This window comes from Papio anubis, chromosome 11 (genome assembly GCF_008728515.1).
Source record: "Papio anubis isolate 15944 chromosome 11, Panubis1.0, whole genome shotgun sequence".
Classification (NCBI taxonomy): domain Eukaryota; kingdom Metazoa; phylum Chordata; class Mammalia; order Primates; family Cercopithecidae; genus Papio; species Papio anubis.
In genome coordinates, this window is record NC_044986.1 from 108,144,667 (window position 1) to 108,170,096 (window position 25,430).

A 25,430-nucleotide genomic window follows, 5' to 3' on the forward strand; every position below is an offset into this window, starting at 1 on the left:
TATTTGCAGTAGAGACTGTATGTCCTGCAAAATCTAAAATATTTGAATCTGGTTCTTTTCTCTGGTCTAGGGATCTAGATATTCTGGCTTACCAGTGTGTATCCTGGCCAATTCTCCAACGTGTCCCACTTTATGCCTCATGACCTGTCATCGGCCTTGTCCTGCACTACAGAAGTGCCAACTTCTATGTTTCATTTCATTTCATTTTATTTTATTTTAGAGTCAGGGTCTTGTTCTATTACCCAGGCTGATCTTGAACTCCCGGCCTCAGGCAACCCGCCTGCCTCAGCCTCTCAAAGTGCTAGAATTACAGGCATGAGCCACCACACTTGGTGATAATTTATAGTTTATAAAAGTTTATATGCTACCTTTTTTCACTTTAATACTGTGAATCTTTCCTTAAGTCATTAAAAATTTGCAAGCAATTTTTATTTGTGGCAACATATTCTGTCATGTATGTGTATAAGGAAAAGAAAGAGAAGATTTTTAAATAAGTGTGTGAATCACCATTCACTTCTGGAAGGAGTGTCCCCTCTTGGCCCAAAGAACAGAGGCAAAGATGGTATGCTTTGGTATTACTGGTGACCTAAGATTCTGGTGCTACAGAGTGTAGTATAGAGAGAAAAATGACATGCACTGGGATGGCTTTTGGATTAAGAAAAGGTTAGGATTTCTGGAGTACTTCTCAACCATCTGAAAACATCTTAGATGGTTTTCAATTATTGTCATGAGTTGATATTACTTCCCTGATTACCCAAATAGTATAGAAAAATTCATTAGGTCTGGGAGAATAAGGACCTTCCAATTCAAACCCATCCTTTAAGAACTCTACTCAGGATGACAGCAACCCTCCCCACCTTCAACCCTCTTGTCTAATCTATTTTTAAATTTCTGACCCTTTTGTGTAGCTATGAGGTAGGAGGCAGGACTCGCTCCAGACCAGATTGAAGACTGGCTGAAACCTCTCCATAAGGCACACCCACCACTGCTGTGGCAGCCCTCAGAAGTTAACATTCCTTTTCCAAAAATTTGGATGTAATTAAAAGTGGGTATAAATATGAGTGCAGAACTTAATGCCTATGTCATAAGCTCTGCCCCACGAGAAGCAGTATGTCTGCTGCTGCTGTGCACTGTTTCTTTAATAAAAGTTGTCAACACCACCAGCTCGCCCTTAAATTCCTTCCTGAGTGAAGCCAAGAACCCTTCCAGGCTAAGCCCCAGTTTTGGGGCTCACCTTCCCTGTCAACTAGGCATTTTTATTCTAGTTTCTCTAGAAACGAAAATGTATTTAAACACCATCTTAATTGACAGCAGATGTCTGCATATTGTGTTATTTTCATTTAACCATATTCTGGCTTTCTAAGATGAAAAAAGAAACTCAGATCATATATCCACATGTTTAAGGCACACAAGATACAGGACAAATAATGAGGCATATAGGATGCTTTATGCCAAAAGTTCTCAAATTACCTGAGTTAAACGGAAGTATTCCTATTCTGACATTTTAAAAAGGTACAGGCAAGCAAATATCCCAAATTTCTAATAGAAAGTTTTAGTGACAGGTTTAGTCTGCCCAAAACTGTCTGGTTAAAAAAAAAAAAAAAAAAAAAGAAAGAAAGCAGATTCCTGAATTAAGTACAGAAAATATCACCCTTTTTGTCTGTCACAGGCTTCTATGGATTAAAGCAACAATGAAACCTATTGCTATGGAAGGGAATGATCATATATTTTATTTGTTTGTTTTTGTTTTTATTTTATTTTTGTGAGACAGGGTCTCACTCTGTCACCCAGACTGGAGTGAGTAGCATGATCATGGTTCACTGTAGTCTCAGCCTCTCTGGCTCAAGTGATCCTCTCACCTCAGCCTCCCAAGTAGCTGGGATTACAGGCACAAGTCACCACACCTATAGTCCCAGCTAGAAAAGGAAAATAATTTTGTAAAAGTACAAAATAATTTTTGTATTTTTTGTAGAAATAGGATTTCACTGGGTTACCCAGGCTGGTCTCAAACACGGGGGCTCAAGCAATCCACCCACCTCAGTCTTCAAAAGTGCTGGGATTACAGGCATGAGTCACAGTGCCCAGCCATGATTATATATTTTAAAGTACATTTAAAAACATAGCTCTTCATCAGGACAAATAGCTAATGCATGTGGGGCTAGGTGATAGGTTGATAGGTGCGGCAAACCACCATGGCACATGTACACCTATACAACAAACCTGCATGCTCCGTACATATATCCCGGTACTTAAAATAAAATAAAATAAAATAAAATAAAATAAGTGAGGTTTGGCACAGTGGCTTACTCCTGTAACAGCACTTTGGGAGGCCGAGGCAGGTAGATCACCTGAGGTCAGGAGTTCAAGACGAGCCTGGGCAACATGGAAAACCCCATCTCTACAAAAAATACAAAAATTAGCCAGGCATGGTGGTGCATGCCTGTAATTCCAGCTACAAAGCAGAAGAATTGCTTGAACCCAGGAGGCGGAAGTTGCAGTGATCTGAGTTCATGCCACTGTACTTCAGCCCGGGCAACAGAGCGAGACTCTGTCTCAAAAAAAAAAAAAAGAAAAAAAAGTGAAAAAAAACCCCAGCTCCTTCAGGAAGGTGAGGTTTTGGTAGAACTTACCAGATCGTGTCTGGCATATGTAGCCTCGTTTACCGTCACAGGTATCATCCATCCATTTTCCTGCTTCGTTTGATGCACCTCCAATAATAACAACACAGTCAGCCTGTATATTTACGGAGAATGAAAAAGAAAACAATCATGAATCAATGACTATTGAAATCAATTCATTAATATGCAAAAAATCTTCCATTATCCCTGATTTCCAAATTTTAAGACTGTCCTAATTTAAAATATGCTCAATCCATCATTACTTTCTACCCAAGTGTACCTACTATGCATATCCTCCGCATTTTAACTCTCACTGTATGAATTGAAAACCCAACCGATTTGGATAAATTTTGGAGACAGGCCTTAGAAATTTTGCTATCAGACCTTTTATTAATCACTTTCAAAACTTAGAAACCAAAGAAACTAGGAGAACGCAGTATCTTCTCCATACACACTACCAGTATCCAAACGCAAAAGTAGGTAACATCTTTTTAAAGGGAAATGAGCACAATCTATATATTTCATTGTTAAATTTATAAAAGTATTATTACAGATTCATAGTATGTGACTGGTATAGCCAGAAAGTTTCACATCTTATTTATAATCTTACGGGGGAGTATGCCAGGACTGGAACAATATTGTATTTGTTTGGTTGTGAATGTGTTTGCCATTCCAAATCCTTCTTTCCTTTAAGTACTAAATATATCTCAGATTTTTGTTTTTTGGGTTTTTTTTCCCTGAAATGCCATTATTTCCATCTAATCCTCATATCTGGTCCTGTTGGAGTAGAGGTGAGAGAAACACATGCTGCCTGCCCCATTTCAATATACAATCTGAACTTTAATTTGAAATATGGTATTTTGCTCATGTAAAGTAAGAGAAGGCCAGGCGCAGTGGCTCACAACTGTAATCCCAGCACTTTGAGAGGCCAAGGCGAGAAGATCGCATGAGCCTAGGAGTTCGAGATCAGCCTGGGCAATATAGGGAGACCTCAACTCTACAAAAAATAAACAAAATTAGCTGGGCATGGTGGTGCATGTCTGTGGTCTCAGCCAGTCAGGAGACTGAGGTGGGAGGATCACTTGAGCCTGGGAGGTTGAGGCTGCAGTGAACTATGTCCATACCACTGCACTCTAGCCTTGCTGAGAGAGCAAGACCTTGGGAGGGAAGGAAGGAAGGAAGGAAGGAAGGAAGGAAGGAAGGAAGGAAGGGAGGAAGGAAGGAAGGAAGGAAGGAAGGAAGGGAGGGAGGGAGGGAGGGAAGAAGGGAGGGAAGGAAGAAGGGAGAGAGGGGCTGAGGGAAGTCAGAAATAAAGACAAGAGACCTAGTCAAATCATTTTACTTTTTTGCTGGAGCCCCCAAATTTCACTATGTTTATTTTCACAGTTATCTTCATTTTTTGTTGTTTGTTTTTGTTCGTTTGTTTTTGAGATGGAGTCTCGCTTTCTCGCCAGGCTGGAGTGCAGTGGTGCAATCCTGGCTCACTGCAACCTCTGCCTCCTGGGTTCAAGCAATTTTCCTGCCTTAGCCTCCCAAGTAGCTGGGACTACAGGTGTGTGCCGCCATGCCCAGCTAATTTTTGTACTTTTAGTAGAGATGGGGTTTCACCATGTTGGCCAGGATGGTCTCGATCTCTTGACCTCGTGAACTACCCATCTCGGCCTCCCAAAGTGCTGGGATTACAGGCATGAGCCACCACACCTGGCCAGTTATCTTCTACTTATGGTGACTATATCAATTTTCCACTTTCTCCTAAAAAGAAGTTTTCTTTTAAAGTAAACTTAAGCAAAAAAAAAAAAGGAGTACACTTAAAGAAAATGTTGAGGACTTTAAGTTTCTAGTTTGATATATAAGGAGTTTGGAAGTTGTCACTCCCATCCACAATGCAAGAAAAAGGCTAGAGAAGCTGAAAATCAACAACTTCTTTTAAATGCATTGGAAAATGGAGGTCACAAGACAAACAGCTGCCCCCCAAATTGGAGAAACAGACTGATGGATACAGGGAATCAGAACTGACCAGAGCAGAAGCCCAGGAGCAGAAAACGGGAACCAGTATTGAGGCAGGAGATACTAAATGTCATTGACACATTGCTGGAGGTTCAGTGTGGACAAGTTTGAAAATTAAAAACTATTGGCAGAGGAGTACATGGGGAGGCAGTCCTAGGGAGATTCCAGAGTTTTGTGAGTTTTCCTTCCAGGAGCCCTACCGGATTCTTACAGTGCAGACTGGAGAAAAATCTCCACTTGCTTCCAACAGGAGAGGTGGGAGAAGAGCCATTTTTAAACACGACAAAGCATTCATTCTGTTCTTAATAAGACCAGCACTCAAGAGCGACAACTTTACCCGTGCTTAACTGACTGTGGTTTCACCACATAAACTAACCTAGGAGAAAAGAAATACTCAACTCCAGCCTCTCTAGCTTTCCTGTCTCACCCAAAAGGAAAAAGCAATAAAACAAAACTGAGAAGCACTTTTGAAGGTCACAGCACAGATTCCCTAAAAGTCCGAGTCCCCATCCTAGGACTACGAAATACTTCCCCTCCCCAATATCTTACAGCCATATCCTTGGGGCTCCCGTATGACAACAGGCAGATACAGCCGAAGAACTGTGCCTCTCTGACATTATTTAAGAAGTCTTTAGGAGAACCCAAACACAACAGGAGAGACAGAAACAAGGACACCAGAGATTTTAACCTCTGACACCTAAAGCGACAGCAAACAGCAAACACAGCCTAACTCGTAGCTAAATAAACACAAAACCTCACACTAAATGTCTATTTACCTCTGTTCCCTTTATCCACTACATCAGCAGTTCCCAACCTTTTTGGCACCAGGGACCAGTTTCATGGAGGACAAACTTTCCACGGACTGGGGTGGAGGGTGGTTTCCAGATGATTCAAGCACATATGCTTATTGTGCACTTTATTGCTATTATTATTACATTGTACAATGTAATAAAATAATTATATAACTCATCATCACGTAGAATCAGTGGGAGCCCTGAGCTTGTTTCCCTGGTCAATCTGGTCCCATCTGGGGGTGATGGGAGACGGTGACAGATCATCAGGCATTAGATTCTCATACAGAGTGCGCAACCTAGATCCCGTGCATGCACAGTTCACAATAGGGTTCACATTTCTATGAGAATCTAATGCCGCTGCTGATCTGACAGGAGGCGGAACTCAGGCAGTGATGCGAGTGACGGGGAGTGGCTGTAAATACAGATGAAGCTTTGCTCACTCGCCTGCCGCTCACCTCCCGCTGTGAGGCTCAGTTCCTAACAGGTCATGGATTGGTACCCATCTGCGGCCTGTGGGTTGCAGACCCCTGCACTATAATATATACGCAGCTTTCAACATAAAAATATAAGACACACTAAAAGATTTTTTAAACATACACACACAGTTTGAAGCGAAGAGCAAGAATAATAAGCAGACTCGGATGTGACAAAGATAGTGGAATTATCAAAAATTTAAACAACTATGAATAATATGCTAAGGACTCTAACGTAAAAAGTGGATAACAAGCAAGACTGGGTAGCTAACATAGGCAGAGAGATGAAAATGCTAAGAAAAAATCAAAAGGAAATTCTAGAAATCAAAAACACCTTAACAGAAATGAAGACTATCTCCGATAGGCTCACTGGGTGTGGCCCAGGAAACGAGAGAAAGGAACAGAAGAAGTATTATTTGAAGCAATAATGACTTAGAATTTCCCAAAATTAATGATTGACAGCAAATCACAGATCCAGGAAGCTCAGAGAACATCAGACAGGATAAATACTAAGATACGACATCTAGACACATAATACTCAAATGGCAGAAAATCAAAGATGAAGAGAAAATCTTGAAAGACGCCTGAGGAAAAAAAACTCTTATCCATAAAGAAGCAAGGATAGTAATTACATTGGATTTCTTTTCAGAAACCATGCAAGCAAGAAGAGTGGAATGTAATATTTAAAGTGCTGAAAGAAAAAACCCACCAACCTAGAATTCTGTCTCCAGTGAAATTATCCTTAAGAAGTGAAAAGAAAACAAAGACTTTCTCAGACAAACAAACATTGAGAAAATTTGTTGCCTGTAAACTTAGCTTGAAAGAAATGTTAAAAGGAAAAAAGAAGGAAAATTATATATGTCAGAAACTCAGGTCTATATAAATGAGCATTAGAGAAGGAATAAATGAAAGAAATACAGAATTTTTCATTTTCCTTATTCTGAACTCATCTAACAGATACCAGTTTGTTCAAACAACTATAGTTGTTGTTAAACAACTATGAATAATATACTAAGGACTCTAATGTAAAAAGTGGACAACAATGTATTTGGTGATAATGTATTTGGTGATAATAGCTTATAGATAAGTGAAATAAATTATAGCAATGTTACATGGGAGACGAGGAAGAAGTAGGACATGCTTTCTTACATGCTATTTGAAAAAGGACTCGAATTAGTTGTAAATGTATACTGTAAACTCAAGAGCAACCACTAAAGAAAGTTTGTTTTTGTTTTCGTTTCAGGCCAAGAATGGTGGCTCGTGGCTGTAATCCCAGTACTTTGGGAGGCCAAGGTAGGAGGATTGCCTGAGCCCAAGAGTTCAAGACCAGCCTGGGTAACATAGAAAGACCCCATCTTTATTTATAATAAAAATAAAAAAGAAAAGAAAAAAATTTTCTTAAAGTATAATTGGTATGCTAGGGGTGGAGAACAAATACAATGATACAAAATATTGAAGTAAAACCAGAGAAGGCAAGAAAGAGTGGAAGACAAAAAAATGAAATGCAGAATAAAAACAGAAAACAATAACAAATATGATAGGTGTTAACCCAGCTATATCAACAATCGTTTTAAATGTTAGTGGTCTAAATACACAAATTAACAGAGACTCATATCTTGGTATAAGAAATTCACTTTAAATATAAAGATACACATAAGTTAAAAGTGAAGAAAAATGGAGAAAGATACACTATACTAACACTAATCAAAAGAAAGCTGGACCAGCTGTATTAATGTCAGACAGAGTAGACTGTAGGGCAAGGAAAGTTACCAGAGGTGAAGAGGAACATTACATAATGATCTAGCAGACAATTCCCCACAAAGACATAACAGTCTGTATTGCATATGTGGCCAACAGTAGAAAATCAGAATACATAAAGTGAGAACTGACAGAACTGCAAAGATAAATAGATAAATCCATGATTAGGATTGGAGACTTCAATACTCTTCTATCAAAAATAGACAGATCCAGCAGGCAAAAAATCAGTAAGAACATAATTAAACTGGACAGTACCATCAATCAAACAGATCTCATTGACATCTGTAAACTACTTCGTCCAATAACAGTAGAATATATATTCTTCTCAAGATCACATGAAACATTCACCAAGATAGACCATATTCGGAGCCATAAAACATGCCTTAACAAATTTAAAAGAACAGAAAACACATAAACTGTTCTCTAAGACCACAATGGAATTAAACCAGAAATCAGTAACAGTTGGAAAATTCCAAAATACCTAGAAATTAAAGAAAATGTTAAGTCAATAATAATACACTAATAGCGATACACAAAGACAACCAAAAAAGTGACTGCAGTTTTTCTGAATGAAAGTACATAAGAGACGTGTCACTGTGAAGTCAACACATCTTTAACCCATCCCTTGAGCTACAGAGAATCACAGCCTACACTCCTGCCACAGACATCTTGTCAACCTGCAGTGTCTTCATCCCATGTGATACAACTATCAGGCAACCTGAAACTTACATTTCAAAAGTTCTCCAGTCACCCCATTTCCTTTCTTAACTATTTTTATCCCCCATTATCCTGGCTCAGAGTCTCTGATCCAGAAAACCTGTTACAATCCAAGCATGTTTCCACCACGAAAGACATATTACAAGTTCTCTCCCATTCTCCTTTTCTAACTATATTCATCTTCTCTATTTTAAAGTCCTGAAACTGTTTTTAAAAAACCATTGCCGGGAGCGGTGGCTCAAGCCTGTAATCCCAGCACTTTGGGAGGCCGAGGCGGGTGGATCATGAGGTCAGGAGCTGGAGACCGGTCTGGCCAATGTAGTGAAACCCCGTCTCTACTAACAGTACAAAAAAAATTAGCCAGGTGTGGTGGTGTGCTCCTGTAATCCCAGCTACTCAGGAGAATCACGTGAACCCGGGAGGTGGAGGTTGCAGTGAGCCGAGGTCGCGTCATTGCACTTCAGCCGGGTGACAGTGCGAGACTCCATCTCAAAAAACTAAAATAAAATTAAAAGCATTATGTGTATTTTGATTCCATTTTTGTGAAATATAAACTTTATCTGTTTATATGCACTGCGAAAAAGTCTGGGAGAAAAATTCAACAAAAAATTAGCAGTGTTTTTTTTCTGAATTGGTGAGATTACAGATTTTGTTTGTTGGTTTGTTTTTATTGTTTCTGTCTTTCTTTATGTTCTAAAAACAACAAAAATGTGTATGATAATGAATGCTTTTGATTTACAAGAAATTCACCTCTCATCCATTAAATCTGTCTAAGCAAATACTGTCTCGCTCCATTCTACTTTCACTTCTTCAGTAAGTCTTCAGTCCTCACCGGTGTCATGAAAATGAAAGAATTTCTCCACAGAAAATTATTTACCCATCACCAGTTATTTTTTATCTAGAGTAGTTAAAGCAAGTTTATTCAAGAAGTAAAGAAACAAAAGAATGGCTACTTCACAGACAGAGCAACCTACGGGCTGCTGTCTGGCTCCATCACCAAAATGTATTCACCTGGCAAACAGCTACCAAATTATTAATGGTCATAAAAATGCCATGTTGAGTAGGTCATTTTTCAATTTTTTTTTGTTTTTTTGTTTGTTTGTTTGTTTTGCTTATTTGACAAAGTCCAAACTCCATCATAGGGCATCTACATTTCTCTGAATTCTACTTTCCACCTTTTGTAGCTTACTCCGACTTCTTTTTCTGCATAAAACTCCTGCTACATTCAAAGCCATTTACTCCATTTGCCCAAACACATCATGTATCTCTTGCTTGAAGACTGCCCACCTTGACCATCTAACATGGCCTTTTCATCCTTTTGCTAAGTTCTCCTGATTATTATGTTTTAAATTTCTTGAAACAAAACCCTGGATGGGCGTGGTGGCTCATGCCTGTATTCCCAGCACTTTGGGAGGCCAAGGCAGGTGGATCACTTGAGGTCAGGAGTTGGAGACCACCCTGGCCAATATGGTAAAGGCCCAACTCTACTAAAAATGCAAAAATTAGTCAGTCATGGTGGGGGACACCTGTAATCCCAGCTACTTGGGAGGCTGAGGCAGAAGAATCTTTGAACCTGGGAGGTAGAGATTGTAGTGAGCCAAGATCATGCCACTGCACTCCAGCCTGGGCAATGGGGTGAGAGACTGAGAGAGTGAAAGAGAGATAGGGAAAAAGAGAAAGAGAGAGGGAGAGGGAGAGGGAGAGGGAGAGGGAGAGGGAGAGGGAGAGAGAGGGAGGGAGGGAGGGAGGGAAGAAGGACCCATAGCTGATTCTTTTTCATATTTCTTTCCTCCATCATGGACAAAGACAGTGTCCAGCACATAGGACACCATAGATGTGTGTCGCCTGATTAAGTCACCACCTTCCACAGTGAGTTTGTTTCCTCTTAGCTACTACAATGTTTATAGCTGATCCTGTCATTAGACATGTTCATTTCTTTCCTATCTTCCTTCTTATATAAGACTTGTGGTCTAGTTTAAGTGTACACACTTTTAAGGTAAAAACAAAATCTTCCATTTCGTCACACATTTTACAATCCCTAACATGGTGTTGATGTTGATAAGTTGGTTGTTCAATTATATAAGAAAAAAAGTAGTAAAATAAAGTAGCAATCTGTCTCCCAGGTTGGCGTACAAAAGCATCTGGCACATAATAAGCAGTCTACAAATATTAGCTCATGATGATGATGGTGATGATGATGGATGATGATGATGTGATCTTTAGAAGCAGTAGTAGCTTCCAGGCCTACACCCCAACTACTACAGCAGCTGCAAGGGATAAGGGGAAGGTGACACAAAGAAAGTTGATAACTCTAGGTTGAAGTGTTTCTTTTGACTGCAAATTAGGCTTAGAATGGAACTGGGTTTCCTGACCCCTCACTATCGCCACTTCCCCAAGCTAAAGACTTTTTAACTGAATATATACTCCCTCCCTCCAAGTCAGCTCAGTCTGAAATAGGTAAAATCTGCAAGCATGGACCAGACCAAGGAGTATTCTGGTAGATTCTTTCATGGAAGAGTAACCAATAAGATGATAACCCTATGCAAGCTGATGGTGTGTAGAGAGGTGACCTGAATCTGATATTTACATCTTCATAAGAAAGACTGCTTCTTCTTCCCCCGGGGTAACCTTTCCCCCAGTTTGTGTAATGAACTCCTCGTCCATCCGTCCAAAGGAACGTGTGTTCTGAATTGACATCATTCAGCCCAGTCCAGGCACTGAAAGTGGAGTCCTTCATGTGATAGGTAAGAAATGCTGAAAGAAAATTTCATGAAATAATTTTAAACTTTGAGGGTTAATACTCAAAATATGGAAAATATTCAAAATATATGAATTTCAAAATACTGAGCATGTGATTTGTGTCACTGTTACTTAAAAACACTTACCATGAACACACGAACATTCTAATATCAGCATTGTGTTATCACTTGAGCTTTGGACTTTGAAAAGTTTCATACAATAAAAGTCTAGGTTTTATCTAGGCCACTGAAGACAGTTGTGCAAGTTGCACCCTGCCCGAGGGCTCCATTCTGTGCACCCTTATCTGGGTTGTGACTGCCTACAACCACAACTTTTTCTAATTCATAAAAAGTCACCATATGGATTAGTGGCTGTCCTGATTCTGTAAATAAGATAATCTGATTTATATAATAACCATGGGACAAAGGACTCTTAACCCAGACAGTTCTGAAAAAATTAAAACTGTCAAAACAAGAATCATTAGACTGTTGATATGATTTGGCTCTGTTTCCCCAACCAAATCTCACCTGCAATTGTCATAATTCCCACATATTAAGAGTGGGACTAGGTGAAGGTAACTGAATCATGGGGGATGTTTCTCCCATTCTGTTCTCATGATAGTGAATGAGATGAGTTCTTACAAGAGCTGATGGTTTTATCTTTTAATGCTTTGCTTTGCGCTTCTCTGTCCTACCACCATGTGAAGAAGGACATGTTTGCTTCCCCTTCCACCATGATTGTAAATTTCCTGAGGCCTCCCCAGCTACGTGGAAGTGTGAGTCAATTAAACCTCTTTCCTTTATAAATTACCCAGTCTTGGGCAGCTCTTTACAGTAGTGTGAGAAGAGACTAACACAGCTGTCAAATTCTCAGTGTCTCAGATTGCCAAACCAAAAGTTTCCCAATTGAGATTCCTCCTGGGGAGGTGGGGTAGAAATCCCTAGAGATCAGTTGTCCATCTACTCAGTGTGCTTGGATCCAGGGGACCATCCTGATGCTAAAACGCTCACATCAGGGGCTGAGGATGGTGGCTGGTGCCTGTAATCCTAGTGCTTTGAGAGGCAGAGACAGGAAGGTTGCTTGAGGCCAGGAGTTCAAGATCAGCCTGGGCAACATGGTGACACCCTGTCTCTACAAAGAAATACAAAAATTAACAAAGCATCGGTGGCGTGTGCCTGTAGTCCCAGCTTCTCAAAAGGCTGAGGCAGGAGAATTGCTTGAGCCCAGGAGGTTGAGGCTGCAGACAGCCATGGTTGTGCCACTGCACTTCAGCCTGGGCAACAAAGGGAGACCCCATCTCTACACAAATCAGTCAATAATAAATTGCTCACATCACTGGATGATACTATAGAATATGGCTTCTTGCTTATCAATTCTGTGACCAAGCGGATGGTGGCAAACATCCAAGAGACATAAAAGGTTGAATTGTACATGTGTCCCTCCCCTTCCCTCGGCCCACCACCAGGCCTCCCATGGCAGCTGCCATCTGGGGCCAGAACCACCACCTGAGCCATTACTTCCAAGACCGACAAGTACCTACTCTACTAAACAACAATTTGCAAACATTTACACTTAAACACGTCTCCTGAATGTAAATAGGAAATAGAATGACTAAGCACTCAGGGTTACTAATAGAAAATACAAAATAGAAATCTGCAGAGATGTAATTATCTGTGTATTCATGAACAAACAAGTTCATGGAATTTCAAGCAATTCCATTGCTATACGCTTACTCTTTCTGCAGAGTAGAAGAGGCAGCTACCATCTCACTCAGAGACTTCTATTTTTCTCAATTAACTAAAGATTTTTTTAAAAAAATTCTTCCAACTTTTTCAGAAAAGAAAAAAGAGCATAAGTACAGCTAGATACGGTGGCTCACACCTGTAATCTCAACAATTTGGGAGGCCAAGGTGGGAGGATCACTTGAGGTCAGAAGTTTAAGGCCAGCCTGGGCAACATAGAAAGACCCTCTCTCTACAAAAAAAATTTAAAAATTAGCCAGGTATGATGGTGCACACCTGTAGTCCCAGCTACTTTGGAGGCTAAGACATGAGGATTACTTGAGCCCAGGAGTTGGAGGCTGCAGTGAGCTATAATCACATCAATGCTCTCCAGCCTGGGTGATCCAGCGAGACCCTGTCTCTAAGAAGAAAAGAGCATGGGTAGATAGTTGTTTTGGTTTTGTTTTGTTTTCCAAATACGACCATAACTTTTGCCTCATCCCCAGCTTGAAATGAAACATGGAAAAGCTCTACCTGCCAAGATTCAGCACTTTTTTCTGCCAACAACCACAATAAGAATTCAACGACGTGTGCCTGTTTTGCCAGGAATAATGTTATTTTATCTGAAAATTGTTTCCTTCTGCACATCTCTATTATCCAGTTTCAGTTTCATTGTGCCAGGAATCAGCACTTTGTGGTTAACAGGGGAAATCAATTATTGTGTTTCTCTGCTGGGTAGCTAAGCCCAAAATGGGATAGGCCAGTTGGAGAAATGTGAATGTTATGTTCTTGTACTGTGTGCTTTGGTTTGACCCTTTTCTTTCAGTGCCTGACAAATTGCTCAACTTGTCAAACGTTCTCAGTGAAAGCTTGGTTGGGATTTATTGTACAATGTGTTCTCAGAGAGCACATGGTGGCATTCACAAAGCCAAATAAGACTTTTGAGAGAGCACCCTACATGTTTCTAGTGCCTTTCTTACTTCCTATGTTTTTCTTCTATTTTCTTTCTCGCACCATTTTTGAAATAAATGATTCTAGAAGTCAAAGAATCTCAGAACCAAAAGAGAGCTTACAGAATATTCAGTCCATATGTCTCCTACCATGTCCTTATAAAGTTATATATACAACAAACAACTGTGGAGCATCTTCTGTACTACATACCAGCTAACATACAGGATGCTCTAGCATCCATCTGAGTATCTTCCAGTGTAAGCATATTCACAGCCCTTTAGAAACTTCACCTTCCTCACAAAGCAGTCTATCCAATCAATTCTGTAACAATGGCCCCTAACCCCTAATTTTGAGCCTAAATCTATTTCCCTGTGACCATCGCTCATTGGTTCCGGGTCTTGTATCTGAGGCGACACAGGGTGATCCTTCAAAATCCACATCCTCTCTTTTCCAAGTTGTATAACCTGAGAGTCTTTCAACACTGACTCACTTGCAGTGATTTCCAAACCCTTCATCAGTTTAGTCTGAATCTCCTGCAGTTGGTCAAAACTCTCCTTAAAGGGCAAGTCACAATTTAACCTAATACCTATTTCAGTGGATGCCTCCACAGAAAGATGAGGTAGAAATGGTGGGCACCGTTTTTTTGATGACAATATCATGATTTTTCCATCTTCTCTATGAATATGGTGAATATTCTCCTTCATAGTTCTTTCTTATTTTCATGTTTTATCAAAAAATGTTTCAAAGCCAGGTGTGGTGGCTCATACCTGTAATCCTAACACTTTGGGAGGCTGAGATGGGAGTTAAGACCAGCCTGCGCAACATAGTGAGATTCTATCTCTACAAAACAACAACAACGACAACAACAACAACAACTTTAAAAAAATTAGCCGAGCATTATGACTCAGGCCTGCCCTAGCTACCCAGGAGGCTGAGGCAAGAGGATTGCTTGAGCTTAGGAGTTCGAGGCTGCAGTGAGTTATAATCCTGGGCAACAGAGTAAGACCTTGTTTCAAAAAAAAAAAAATCGAAATTTGTTCAAACTTCATATTTAAAATATCAATTGTGTTGCATTACAAGTTATATGATCAAGTGACTTGTAATGCAATAAATGGGAAAGCAGAGCAATAAATGGGAAAGCAGCAATTTTTCATCTTATTACTAGAAGGACTCTTCTTTGACTCTTTGGGAGCAAACTGTTTTGGTAGAAAGCTGGACAAGCCTAGGTTTCATTCCCAGCTCGACTGCTTAACAGGCAAGCTCCTTCACTCAAAGCTGTCCATGCACCATTTCCCCACTCACAAAATGGGGTTATAATACCTGCTTCTTAGAGTTGTGATGACTTTATATAAGGACTTTATATAAAATAAACAGCTTAATATGTGCTATAATTGAATAAAACAGTTTTCAATAAGCATTTGATTTTTTCCACTTTCTTAACTTTTACACTGGAAAACCAAAAAGTCATTTACTGTCAGCGATATTTTACCATTTTGCAGTCAAAATTCCATATTTAAATGCACAACTAATTGCAAAATGGCCGCATACCTTGCTCTTTTTCATTTTGTATGGAGACCAGATTCCCTCCAAAGCCTATACAAGCTTTTCGTGCCTCTTGCCAAGTTTTTCTTTCTTCTTCAACAAATCCAAAGATTTTGAAACACTGGGATGGAAGGAGGGGGCAGAAAAAAAAAAAGAAAAACCATGGGGGTTAACTAAAGATGATCAACTTTGCTCTACCAAAAGCAAAATTATTCATGAAGATTATAGCTAAATCAGAAATTTCTCACCACCAACTAGAGATTTTAAAAACTGTTAGTTTTATGACCCACTCACTTTCTTTGCAAAGTTTTATTCTCCCTCGGGAGAAAGGGTACATCAATGTGGGTAATATCTCAAGTATGCTCTCAATTTCCATAGAGAGTTTGTCATGCAAATCTTCACCTAGTCTTGCCAAAAATTTTCTAAAGTGATGAGGCTAGCAAAAGTTAACTTTGAGCTGAAAGATTTGCGTCACTCTCCATACTGATCAGTGCCAAGATTGCAACTAATTCCCCTAGTACCTTGTTGTTGTAGAAATTCCAACCTTCCTTGCACCCTGATGGGACCGAGGGTTTCGTAGGCATAACCGTGGTAGCATTGATACTACTGTTATGTCGCTGGCAAATGAAGGCATTTGGATAGCCACAGTTAATGTCATTCCAAAACCCTGGCAAAGAGAAAAATAGTTAAATTAGATTCCCATGTTTATGTTTTAAAACATTATTTTAAAAAAATATATTTATATTTTATAAGAATTCTCAAAACTTATTTAGACTGTAATCAAACTTGGTTTTTACATGTGACTAGAGGTATCCATGCAATATCCTTTTGCTGTTTTACTTAAACTAATAATAGTTCCACTTTATAGGGAACATCCTATGAACCAAACAGATACTTGATGTTGCAGATATATTACCTAAATGGTAATAGCTAATAATAATAACCTAACAATAGCAAACTTTATATACACCAAGCATCTATATAGTATTTTAGATGTATGATTTCATTTCATCTTCTCAACAATTGATAGATTCTGTCATTATTCCCATTTTGCAGAATAATAAGGAGCCAGAGAGAAATAAAGGAGATAGATAAACAAATTCTGGATAATTTTTTCAAATCAGAACATGAAAAAGTGGTTCCTAATTTGGGAAGAAGTGAGAAGATTAACTATGTCATTTACTAGTGTAAATGTTAAGCATCCATTCTCCTTATAAATTGAACTGCTATGTTGCTAAAATTAGAATTATCCTTTATTCTCTCTCCTTATCTTGCCTGACATAGCGCACAACTTGCTACTTTTAGTCTAGGCATGTGGCAAATGACATGCCATGCCACAAAGCAAATTCAACATGCATGACTTGCCTACCTGAATTTGAATACATGGTCACACAGTTTTCATCCTCATTTGCAAAATTGGGTTCACCTGTGGCCCAAGACACGTAATCCACTTTGCTTCCATCCATCCAACTGGAAAAGAAAATTCAGGCATTTTGCAATGATCCAATCATTAGAATAATTGGATACAGGTCAGGAGCAGTGGCTCTCGCCTGTAATCCCAGCACTACAGGAGGCCAAGGCGGATGGATCACCTGAAGCCAGGAGTTTGAGACCAGCCTGACCAACATGGCGAAACTCCATCTCTACTAAAAATTAAAATTAAAAAAAAAAATTAGCCAGGCATCGTTGTGGGCTCCTGTAATCCCAGCCACTCGGGAGGCTAAGGCAGGAGAATCGCTTGAACTGGGAGGCGGAGGCTGCAGCGAGTCAAGATCGCACCATTGCACTCCAGCCTGGGCAACAAGAATGAAACTTAGTCTCAAAAAAAAAAAAAAATAGTTGGCTACAGCCTACTGGTGGGGCAGGACAAGTCAACCCAGAATAGGGAGATCTCCAGAGAATGGCAGGAAAACCCCCAATGCCTGAGTATTTGGTGTGTTCCATGCATCGCAGTCTGCAGTGGGAACCCTCATGCCATGTCCAGGCTGTCTTCTTTTCCCTCCCAGGAAAAAACCACCTTTAGTCGCAAAGTGGAGACCCTGATTACTCTGGAAATGAGCCAGAGACAAAAATCCTCCCATCGTACTCCCCGGGCATGATTCCCACAAAACCAAACCACCCATGGAGAGGCAGAGCGTATAGAATTTCTCATTAGGCTCATTTTCTGATTCTCGTGTTTACTCTAGTTTCTTGTAATGTAGGTGGCCTAAACTTACGTCTGCAAACTATAGAAATTCAGAGACTGTGAGAGCCAGAAGGAGACCAGTCATGAGATCATCAAATTTGACCTTTTCACGTTAGAAATGATAAAATGATGTTCCTTGTCCAAAGGAAGACCCAACATTTGTACTCTTTAAAAATAATGACCCTGTGGGGTATGGTGGTGCATGTCTGTCATCCCAGCTACTTAGGAGGCTGAAATGGAAGGATTGCTTGAACCCAGGATTTCAAGGCTACAGTGAGCTGTGATCGCCCCATTGCACTCCAGCCTGGGCAACAGAGTGAGACCTGTCTCAAATAATAATAATAATAACAATAAGGACTTTGAATTTAGGTCTCTATTGCTCAAAGATGACAATAGCAGTCCCCCGGAATACATGAGGCTAAAAAAATCTGTACATGAGCCAGGAGGACGTATCTGCCCTTCAAACTCTAGAGGACATATGTATTAATGTACAAGAAAAAAGAACTTAAATGTATTAATTTCCTCATGTCCCTACAGCTTTTTCTGGCTCCTATATCTAATAGAAAATGGGACAATCACTCTTTTAAAGGGAAAGTATTTCCTGCAATTTGAAAGTGTGCTTCAAAATAATGCTGCTAACACAGGGAACAGGGCAATAGGAAAGGATACTGTGGTTCCCAGCAGCAAGGTTAGCAAGATTCTCATCCCAGACGGGACTACAATGTTTTAAATAAGTTCAGTATTTGTATATGTCTAACACAACTTTTTAGTAGATGATTTCCTGACAGATGATGACATCTCAAAACAAAGAAAAGCATAGTTTTGAAAAACTGAACCCAATTTTGAGTTGTTTGTTTGGCATTTATAGTGCTGAAAATATTTAATAGAATTATTTTGAATTCTTTTTTGAAAGCTGCTATTTCAATTGAGAATGCTGTAGGATTTTAAAAAATGCATTCCACAAAGAAAAATCTCAAAATAACTCATAGGTTTCGGTCAGAACACTAACCCAAGCAGAGCTGTTTTCAGCTTGATTTACTTACGCAAACTTTTTATCCAAGCTGATCAATAAACCAATGAAATACGCGGACTGTGCATCATTTCTGTTTACCTGAAACAAGGAAGTTTACGTATAATTTAATTTAGAATCACACAATCGGCAAGTTCTTGAACAAAACATACATATTAATGAGGCAGCCTAATCGAAACCTTTTCTAGAGAGGAATTTCTACAGAAATGTAGGACATTCTATATGACGTTCTTCCTAGAAATAAAAAAAAAAAAATGCACACAATTTAATACTTTGAATTTGTAAAGCAAGAGTCTTTTCTTTGATGCGTAATCCTATAATCCTGACTGGCTACTTTGTTTTAAAGAATATCTTCAACAATGTAACTATTGTAGGCATTTAATATTATAGAGAATGATTTAAGGCATTTGCTTTACAAATTCAAGTTATTAAATTGTGTACAAATTTTTCTTTTTTATATAAAAAAGAATCATATATTAGATTTATTTTATACATATCATGTTTATAATTTATCATATGTTTATAATATATCATATGTTTATTATAAATGTAATAAATGTAATTATATATGTAAAATAAATCTATATGTCAAATATATATACAAAATATAGATATGAAAAATAGTCACCCTGTGGGAGATGGTGGTGCACACCTGTAGTCTCATCTACTTGGAAGGCTGAGGTGAGAGAATTGATATGTATAATATATATTATACATACATTACATATATTTCCCATATATATTTTACATATAGATTTATTTTAAATATATTTATTTCATATATATTATTTAAATATTTGTTTTTATACATTTTTATGTATATATTACATATATAATGTATATCTGTGTATAAGCAAGGAGGATATATCTGTTTTTCAAACTTGGGAGAATATGTGTATTCATGAGCAAGGAAAGGAACCCCAAAATGTATTAATTTCATTATAACGTACTATTTCACTATATATAGATATGTTTGATTTTCATATATATATTTGTGCAATATTAGAAAACATCTTGAGAATTTCAAAGCAAGCTATATCCACGAGATGATGGTAAGCCGGAGTATACTCTAGTACCTTTATAAATCAAATGCATTTTTATTTTTTCAGTACTGTTCAACTTATTTTTTCCTGCTTCTCTCTGTTATCTCCTCTCTGGCAATGAGGCCATGAAGAATTTTAATCAGAAAGATACTGAACAAAGCACTCTTGGAAAAAATAAATTATAAAAATAAATTATACCTTCAGTGACAGGTATATTGATGGTATCACAATTTTGTTACAACCAAGAAAGATGATTATAATAAATAATCAAACTGTGTTATATGTTGGCCAACAATTTGGGCCAAGTAAGCCAGATTTTTAAATTAAAAATTAAGCTATATGATACACAAAGGGTCCAGGACCGACATATAACAACTAGTTAAGAATTACAATCTTTGCAAATCAAATTAGTGAACTCAAAGCCAACAAGTATGGATCCTCACAAAATCCAAGCTAAAAAATGGTTCTGGGACTGGGCACAGTGGTTCACGCCTGCAATCCCAGCAATTTGGGAGGCCAGGGCAGGCAGATCACTTAGGGTCAGGAGTTCAAGATCAGCTTGGCCAACATAGTAAAACCTTGTCTCTACTAAAAACACAAAAATTAGCCAGGCATGGTGGTATGCACCTGTAGTCCCAGCTGCTCGGAAGGCTGAAGCAGAAGAACTGCTTGAACCCAGTAGGCGGAGGTTGCAGTGAGCCAAGCTCACACCACTGTACTCCAGCCAGGGCAACAGAGCGAGACATTGTCTCAAAAACAAACAAACAAAAAAATTATTCTGAGTTCTGCAATTCTGCACTAAATATTTAAACAATAGGGCATAACTTGTGTTATGACCTCCTCCTCCTCCTGCATTTCCATCTTTACCTGGACCTTTGGAAGTGCAAATTCAGCACATAATTAGAAATTGTGCTGGGGGTACCAATGGTAGACATTATGTTTATCATATGTCACTGTTCCATCCTTAAATCAATGATGCTCTATGAAAAAATGCTCAACATCACAAATTATCAGGGAAATGTAAATCAAAAATCACAATGTGACACCACCTTACTCCTGCAAGAATGGCTATAATTAAAAAATAAAAATATAATAGATGTTGGCATGGATGTGGTGAAAAGGAAACACTTTTACCTTGCTGGTGGGAATGTAAACTAGTACAGCAACTCTACAAAACAGTATGGAGACTCCTCAAAGAACTAAAAGTAGAAACACAATTTGATCCAGCGATCCCACTACTGGGTATCTACCCAGAGGAAAATAAGTCATTATATGAAAAAGACATTTGCACACACGTTTTTAATATTTGCACAATTTGCAATCACAAAAATATGGAACCAGCCTAAATGCCCATCAGCCAATGAGTGGATAAAGAAAATGTGGTATATATACACTATGGAATACTACTCAGGAATGAAATAATGACATTTGCAGCAACCTGGATGGAATTGGAGACCATTTTTCTAAGTGAAGTAACTCAGGAATGGAAAACCAAACATCGTATATTCTCACTCATAAGTGGAAGCTAAGCTATGAGGATGCAAAGGCATAAGAATGATACAATGGACTTTGGGGACTCAGGGACAGGTAAGAGGGGGGTGAGGGATAAAAGACTACACATTCAGTAGAGTGTACGCTGCTCAGGTGACAGGTGTACCAAAATCTCAGAAGTCACCATTAAAGAACTTTTCCATACAACGAAACACCACCTGTTCCCCCCAAAACTGTTAACATTAAAAAATGTATTGATGCTCTTACATATTTCCATAGAAATTTCTTTTCACTTTCACTTTGAATAGAAACAAGATCACCAAAATTCCTCTTGCAAAACGCTCGTGCATTGTCCATGGTTTCCTTCTCTTTGCTGAAATAATACTGGTAGTCTTTGTAAATAACCCACCCATCTTCAGTGACTGGTGGATCTGAAAAGTTAACGAGAAAAGGCCATGAGTTTTACACAGACAAATTCAAGAATCTGGTGTGTGTAGCACGCAAAGGTGAAAGGGATAGAGCTGCTATATCAAGAGGCGTCTGCAACTCTGAGAGACCACAACAGCAGAATGTCCACGTCAAACACAGACATTTGAATCCTCAGCCAAAATATCCACTTTCTACCAACCCAGTAAAAAGGACCCATTTTGTATTCCCAGCTAAGTTCCATATGTCATTACCGGGTAAAAGAACTCTGGGTGTCACTCTCATCAATATGATAGCATAGCTGCGAGGATTTATATACAACACACCCATAATGTTCTAGATCAGAGGAGTGGGAACTATGAGAAAGCAGCTTTCACCTCAGTATAAGAAGGAAAAAAGAAAAAGCAAAACTTCTAATAGATGGACTTGGGTGCCTCAGGGTAGAAGCAAGGAATTCTCTTATCAAGTGGGCCCCTCAGGCTTTTTCTACCACATGGGGTTCCATAGTTCTGTGCTACAGTAGGTTGAATAAAAGCTCCCAAAGATATCTAGTTCCTAACCCCTGGAACCTATGAATGTTAGCTTATATGGAAAATAGGACTTTATAGTCATGATTAAGTTAGGATCTTGAGAGATGGGAAGGTTATCCTGGATCGTCTAGGTGGGCCCTAAATGTAATAACAAGTATCCTTATGCAGAGGGGCGGAGGGACATTTGACTAAAAGAGAAAGAGGCAATGTGATCACTGGAAGAAGATGCTACATTGCTGGTTTTGAAGGAGGAAGGGGCCACGAGCTGATGAGTTCACAGAATGCAGCTCTAGATGCTGGTTTATAAAGGCAAGGAAAGAGATTCTCCCTTAGAGCCCCTAACGGGAGCGTGGTCCTGCCAACATCTGGATTTTGGCCCAGTGAAATTGATTCCAGATTTCTGACTTCCAGAACTGTAAGGGAGTAACTGCATGTTATTTTAAGCCACCAAGTTCCTGGTAACTGGTTACAGCAGCCAGTGGACACTAATATATGTGCTAAAGAAGAAGAACCCTGGACCTTGGAATTGATTCATGAACCCTTGAGAAACTGTATTAACATGCCTTATGTTTGCGCATATGAGCTTCTGTCTGGAGAGGAAGACCCAAACTTCCATGACATTCTCACTCATAGGTATTAAGGACTTCTGCCCTCTACCTTCCTAGGGCAAGTAATTTTTCTTTTTTTTTTTTTTTTTTTCAGTCTTTCATATGATTTTATTTTCTTCCTTCAACCATAATAATATGATATCCAAACTTCGTCTTAACCGGTGGGTCTGTAAACACAGGCTTATCCATCCCACTTACAGGCAAGGCAAATGCTGCTTCTTGAAATCGTCCCACCATGGACCCTCTGGTCATCCAACCCAAGTCGCCCCCTTGCCTGGCTTTATCTTCACTATACTGTGAGGCCACTTCATTGAATCTCATCCCAGACTTTAACTTTTCCATGGCTTCCATGATTTTGCCATGTTTTTCACATAGAATGTGTCTGACCTTTACTGCATTGCCACCACCTTTGGGACCTTGAGCCTTCTTGTCAGCACTGTCACTCCCAGAGGCTGCTCCCCCTTTCCCCGCTTTTCCAGAACCACTTTTTCCTTTGGGCGGCATCATTGAGGAAAAAAAAAAAAAGAGGCAGGGAAAGGGTTATCAGTACAGAGATCAAAAAATAAGAAAACACCTACTGTCTTGAGGAGCTGGCGTTGGCTCAGGTTTTGGTGTTTGTCCTGTAAAACAAGAGCAAAGTAGAAATAAAGCGTACTTAAACTTCTGCTAATTACATTTCCTTCTATATTCACTATTTTCATGAGTCAATATTGCTAAAAACTTAGTTGTTCTCTTTTTTCCCTTCCCTTTCTTTCTCCAATTTGTACATCATGTTGTGGAGAGCAGAATGAAGGAAAAGAGAATTAGAAGTGAAGACTTAAACAAATCAGGTGCAATCAGAGCCACCAGAAATTACAGCCACCACAGTTTTCAGGCATAAGTAGCGTCACATAAAGGAAAGGAAAAAAAAAAAAAAAAGAACATGAGTTTTAGAATCAGAAAGCCTAGCTTCAAAACCCAAGCCTGGGTTTCAATCATTTAGCCTTAATTTTGTCAACTAAACCAAATAGATTAGTTTGTGAAAACACGTGAGTTATTGGTATGTAATAGGTGTTTAACAGATGTTCGTTTTTCAGTCAGACATCTTATAATCTGCGAAATTATTTATGATTTCATTAGTTGAAATGATTAAATGTGAACTATTTGTTTATAAAATATTTATAAAATAGAAAATGTATTTTCTTTAAGAAAATCTGTTTTTCTGAAATGTATGATTTACTAAAAGTTAAATGAAATATTTTTCTTTCCAATTACTTAATGACATATCTGGATGTTGTTGAAAGCTGATAAAGGGACTCAGGTTACCTAGCTTTTGGGTTGCTGAATTTAACATCTGCAAGAGCAGAGCTACAATAATGCAAAAAGGATACTAGCCATTGGTAGCTAAGAGACTGTTAAAGGACAATGGACCACCACTGACTACTTCCATTCTGGAAACTTTGAAAGCAATAATAAGCAGGAGGATGGAAAATAAACAAAGCAGTAAGGCATCTCCAGCTATAGAGCTGAAATGGTTGCCAAGATTCCCCAACAGCAGAGGGCAATGTGGTTCCATTTATCCATTTACAACGGAGGTACTGAGGTATATTTTGGTTTGAGGGTAGGTTTGTTTATTTGATGGTTGGTGTGTTGGTTTCTCTTAACATTAGAACTCGGATCCTCTGGCCTGACTTGGATATGTAGAACTTTCTAAGTCCCAGATAATGACTGTCAGCATGCATATTGTTTGACCATCAATAACATGGTGGGGCTCATAGCATCAGAGGCCACTCCAAGGTGATTGTTCACTGTGTTGAACGTTTATCTGAGAAATCAATACTTAGAATATTCAGACTTGGGGAAATGTTCCCCTATTTGATGATTAACGTAGGTCAGAAGGTGAAAATTCCAAAACGGCAGTTGCATTTGCATTATTCTGCTTACGGCATAGGACACCCACAAAATTCTACTGCTATGGAACCTGGGCCAGGATCAGAGCTGCTCTTGGGAACTATTTGGGAGGATGTGACTCTTGCCCAGAACTCCTGGGTGGCCTTTTGATCTTCTCTGTTCCTTTGGCACATTTATCTGTGCTTACCAACTTCATGCTTATCCTATGCAATCATGGCCACTGACAGTTCCCTGATTCTGTTATTTTGTTTGTTTGCTTCTGCTAATAAAGGAAAGATACTGGGGTATCAGGAGGTTAGTCTACCAAGCTGAGATAAAGGAGAGAAGAGCTGATCATACCTTTGTGTATCTGGCAAATCCAGTTGTTAAGGTGTTCACAATTAATATCATTCCAAGACATACTAGGGTCTCCTTTCAGCTCACCACAGTATTCAACATTTTGATAATTATTAGGTTCTCCATAAGCCCAGTTTTCATATGAAACCTATATTAGAAACATCAAACTACAACCATTAACCATTTGTATCAAGCCAATGCCAATCATTCATTCAAATAGAAAACGAAAGATATATTTGCATTGTTTTATCAATTTACTTTTTTTTCACAATAGCTTTGCTTTGAAGGCACAGTTCACAAACATGAGTAGAAAAGAAACAGCTTTCATCACATGGAAACTTGCGATGTTGAATAGCGTACACAATTGATTATTATAACATTTTCTTTACTCTTATTAAATAGAATGGATCCAAAGGCCACAAATGGGGGTTTATATATAGGAAAAACTTGGCAACAAAGTTCCACTTCTCAGTGTTGGGAGTTCCTAAATTTTACAACCCATTGGAAAGGATAATATTTCAGTGTGTTATTTGGAATTTTTCTCTTTATTAAATGTGTAGGATAAAGAAAT

The 25,430-nt window shown here is 38.9% G+C and overlaps 2 protein-coding genes across 2 annotated transcripts in view; both read right to left on the reverse strand.

The window, feature by feature from the left end:
• Window positions 1-25,430, reverse strand: part of MRC1 (mannose receptor C-type 1) — a 98,099-nt gene that overhangs the window by 11,275 nt on the left and 61,394 nt on the right. Inside the window, exons 15-23 of the mRNA XM_003903430.5 lie at window positions 24,863-25,007; window positions 23,212-23,253; window positions 21,337-21,500; window positions 18,549-18,616; window positions 16,690-16,790; window positions 15,842-15,987; window positions 15,327-15,441; window positions 10,955-11,121; window positions 2,631-2,733 (exon numbers count right to left, since the gene is read on the reverse strand). Coding sequence (XP_003903479.2) covers window positions 2,631-2,733; window positions 10,955-11,121; window positions 15,327-15,441; window positions 15,842-15,987; window positions 16,690-16,790; window positions 18,549-18,616; window positions 21,337-21,500; window positions 23,212-23,253; window positions 24,863-25,007 — 1,051 coding nt within the window. The remainder of the gene's footprint in view (window positions 1-2,630; window positions 2,734-10,954; window positions 11,122-15,326; window positions 15,442-15,841; window positions 15,988-16,689; window positions 16,791-18,548; window positions 18,617-21,336; window positions 21,501-23,211; window positions 23,254-24,862; window positions 25,008-25,430) is intronic.
• LOC101011685 (peptidyl-prolyl cis-trans isomerase NIMA-interacting 4) lies at window positions 22,706-23,165 on the reverse strand. Its single transcript, XM_009214036.4, has one exon. The coding sequence runs from the start codon at window positions 23,138-23,140 to the stop codon at window positions 22,742-22,744; it is 399 nt and encodes a 132-aa protein (XP_009212300.2). The 5' UTR covers window positions 23,141-23,165; the 3' UTR covers window positions 22,706-22,741.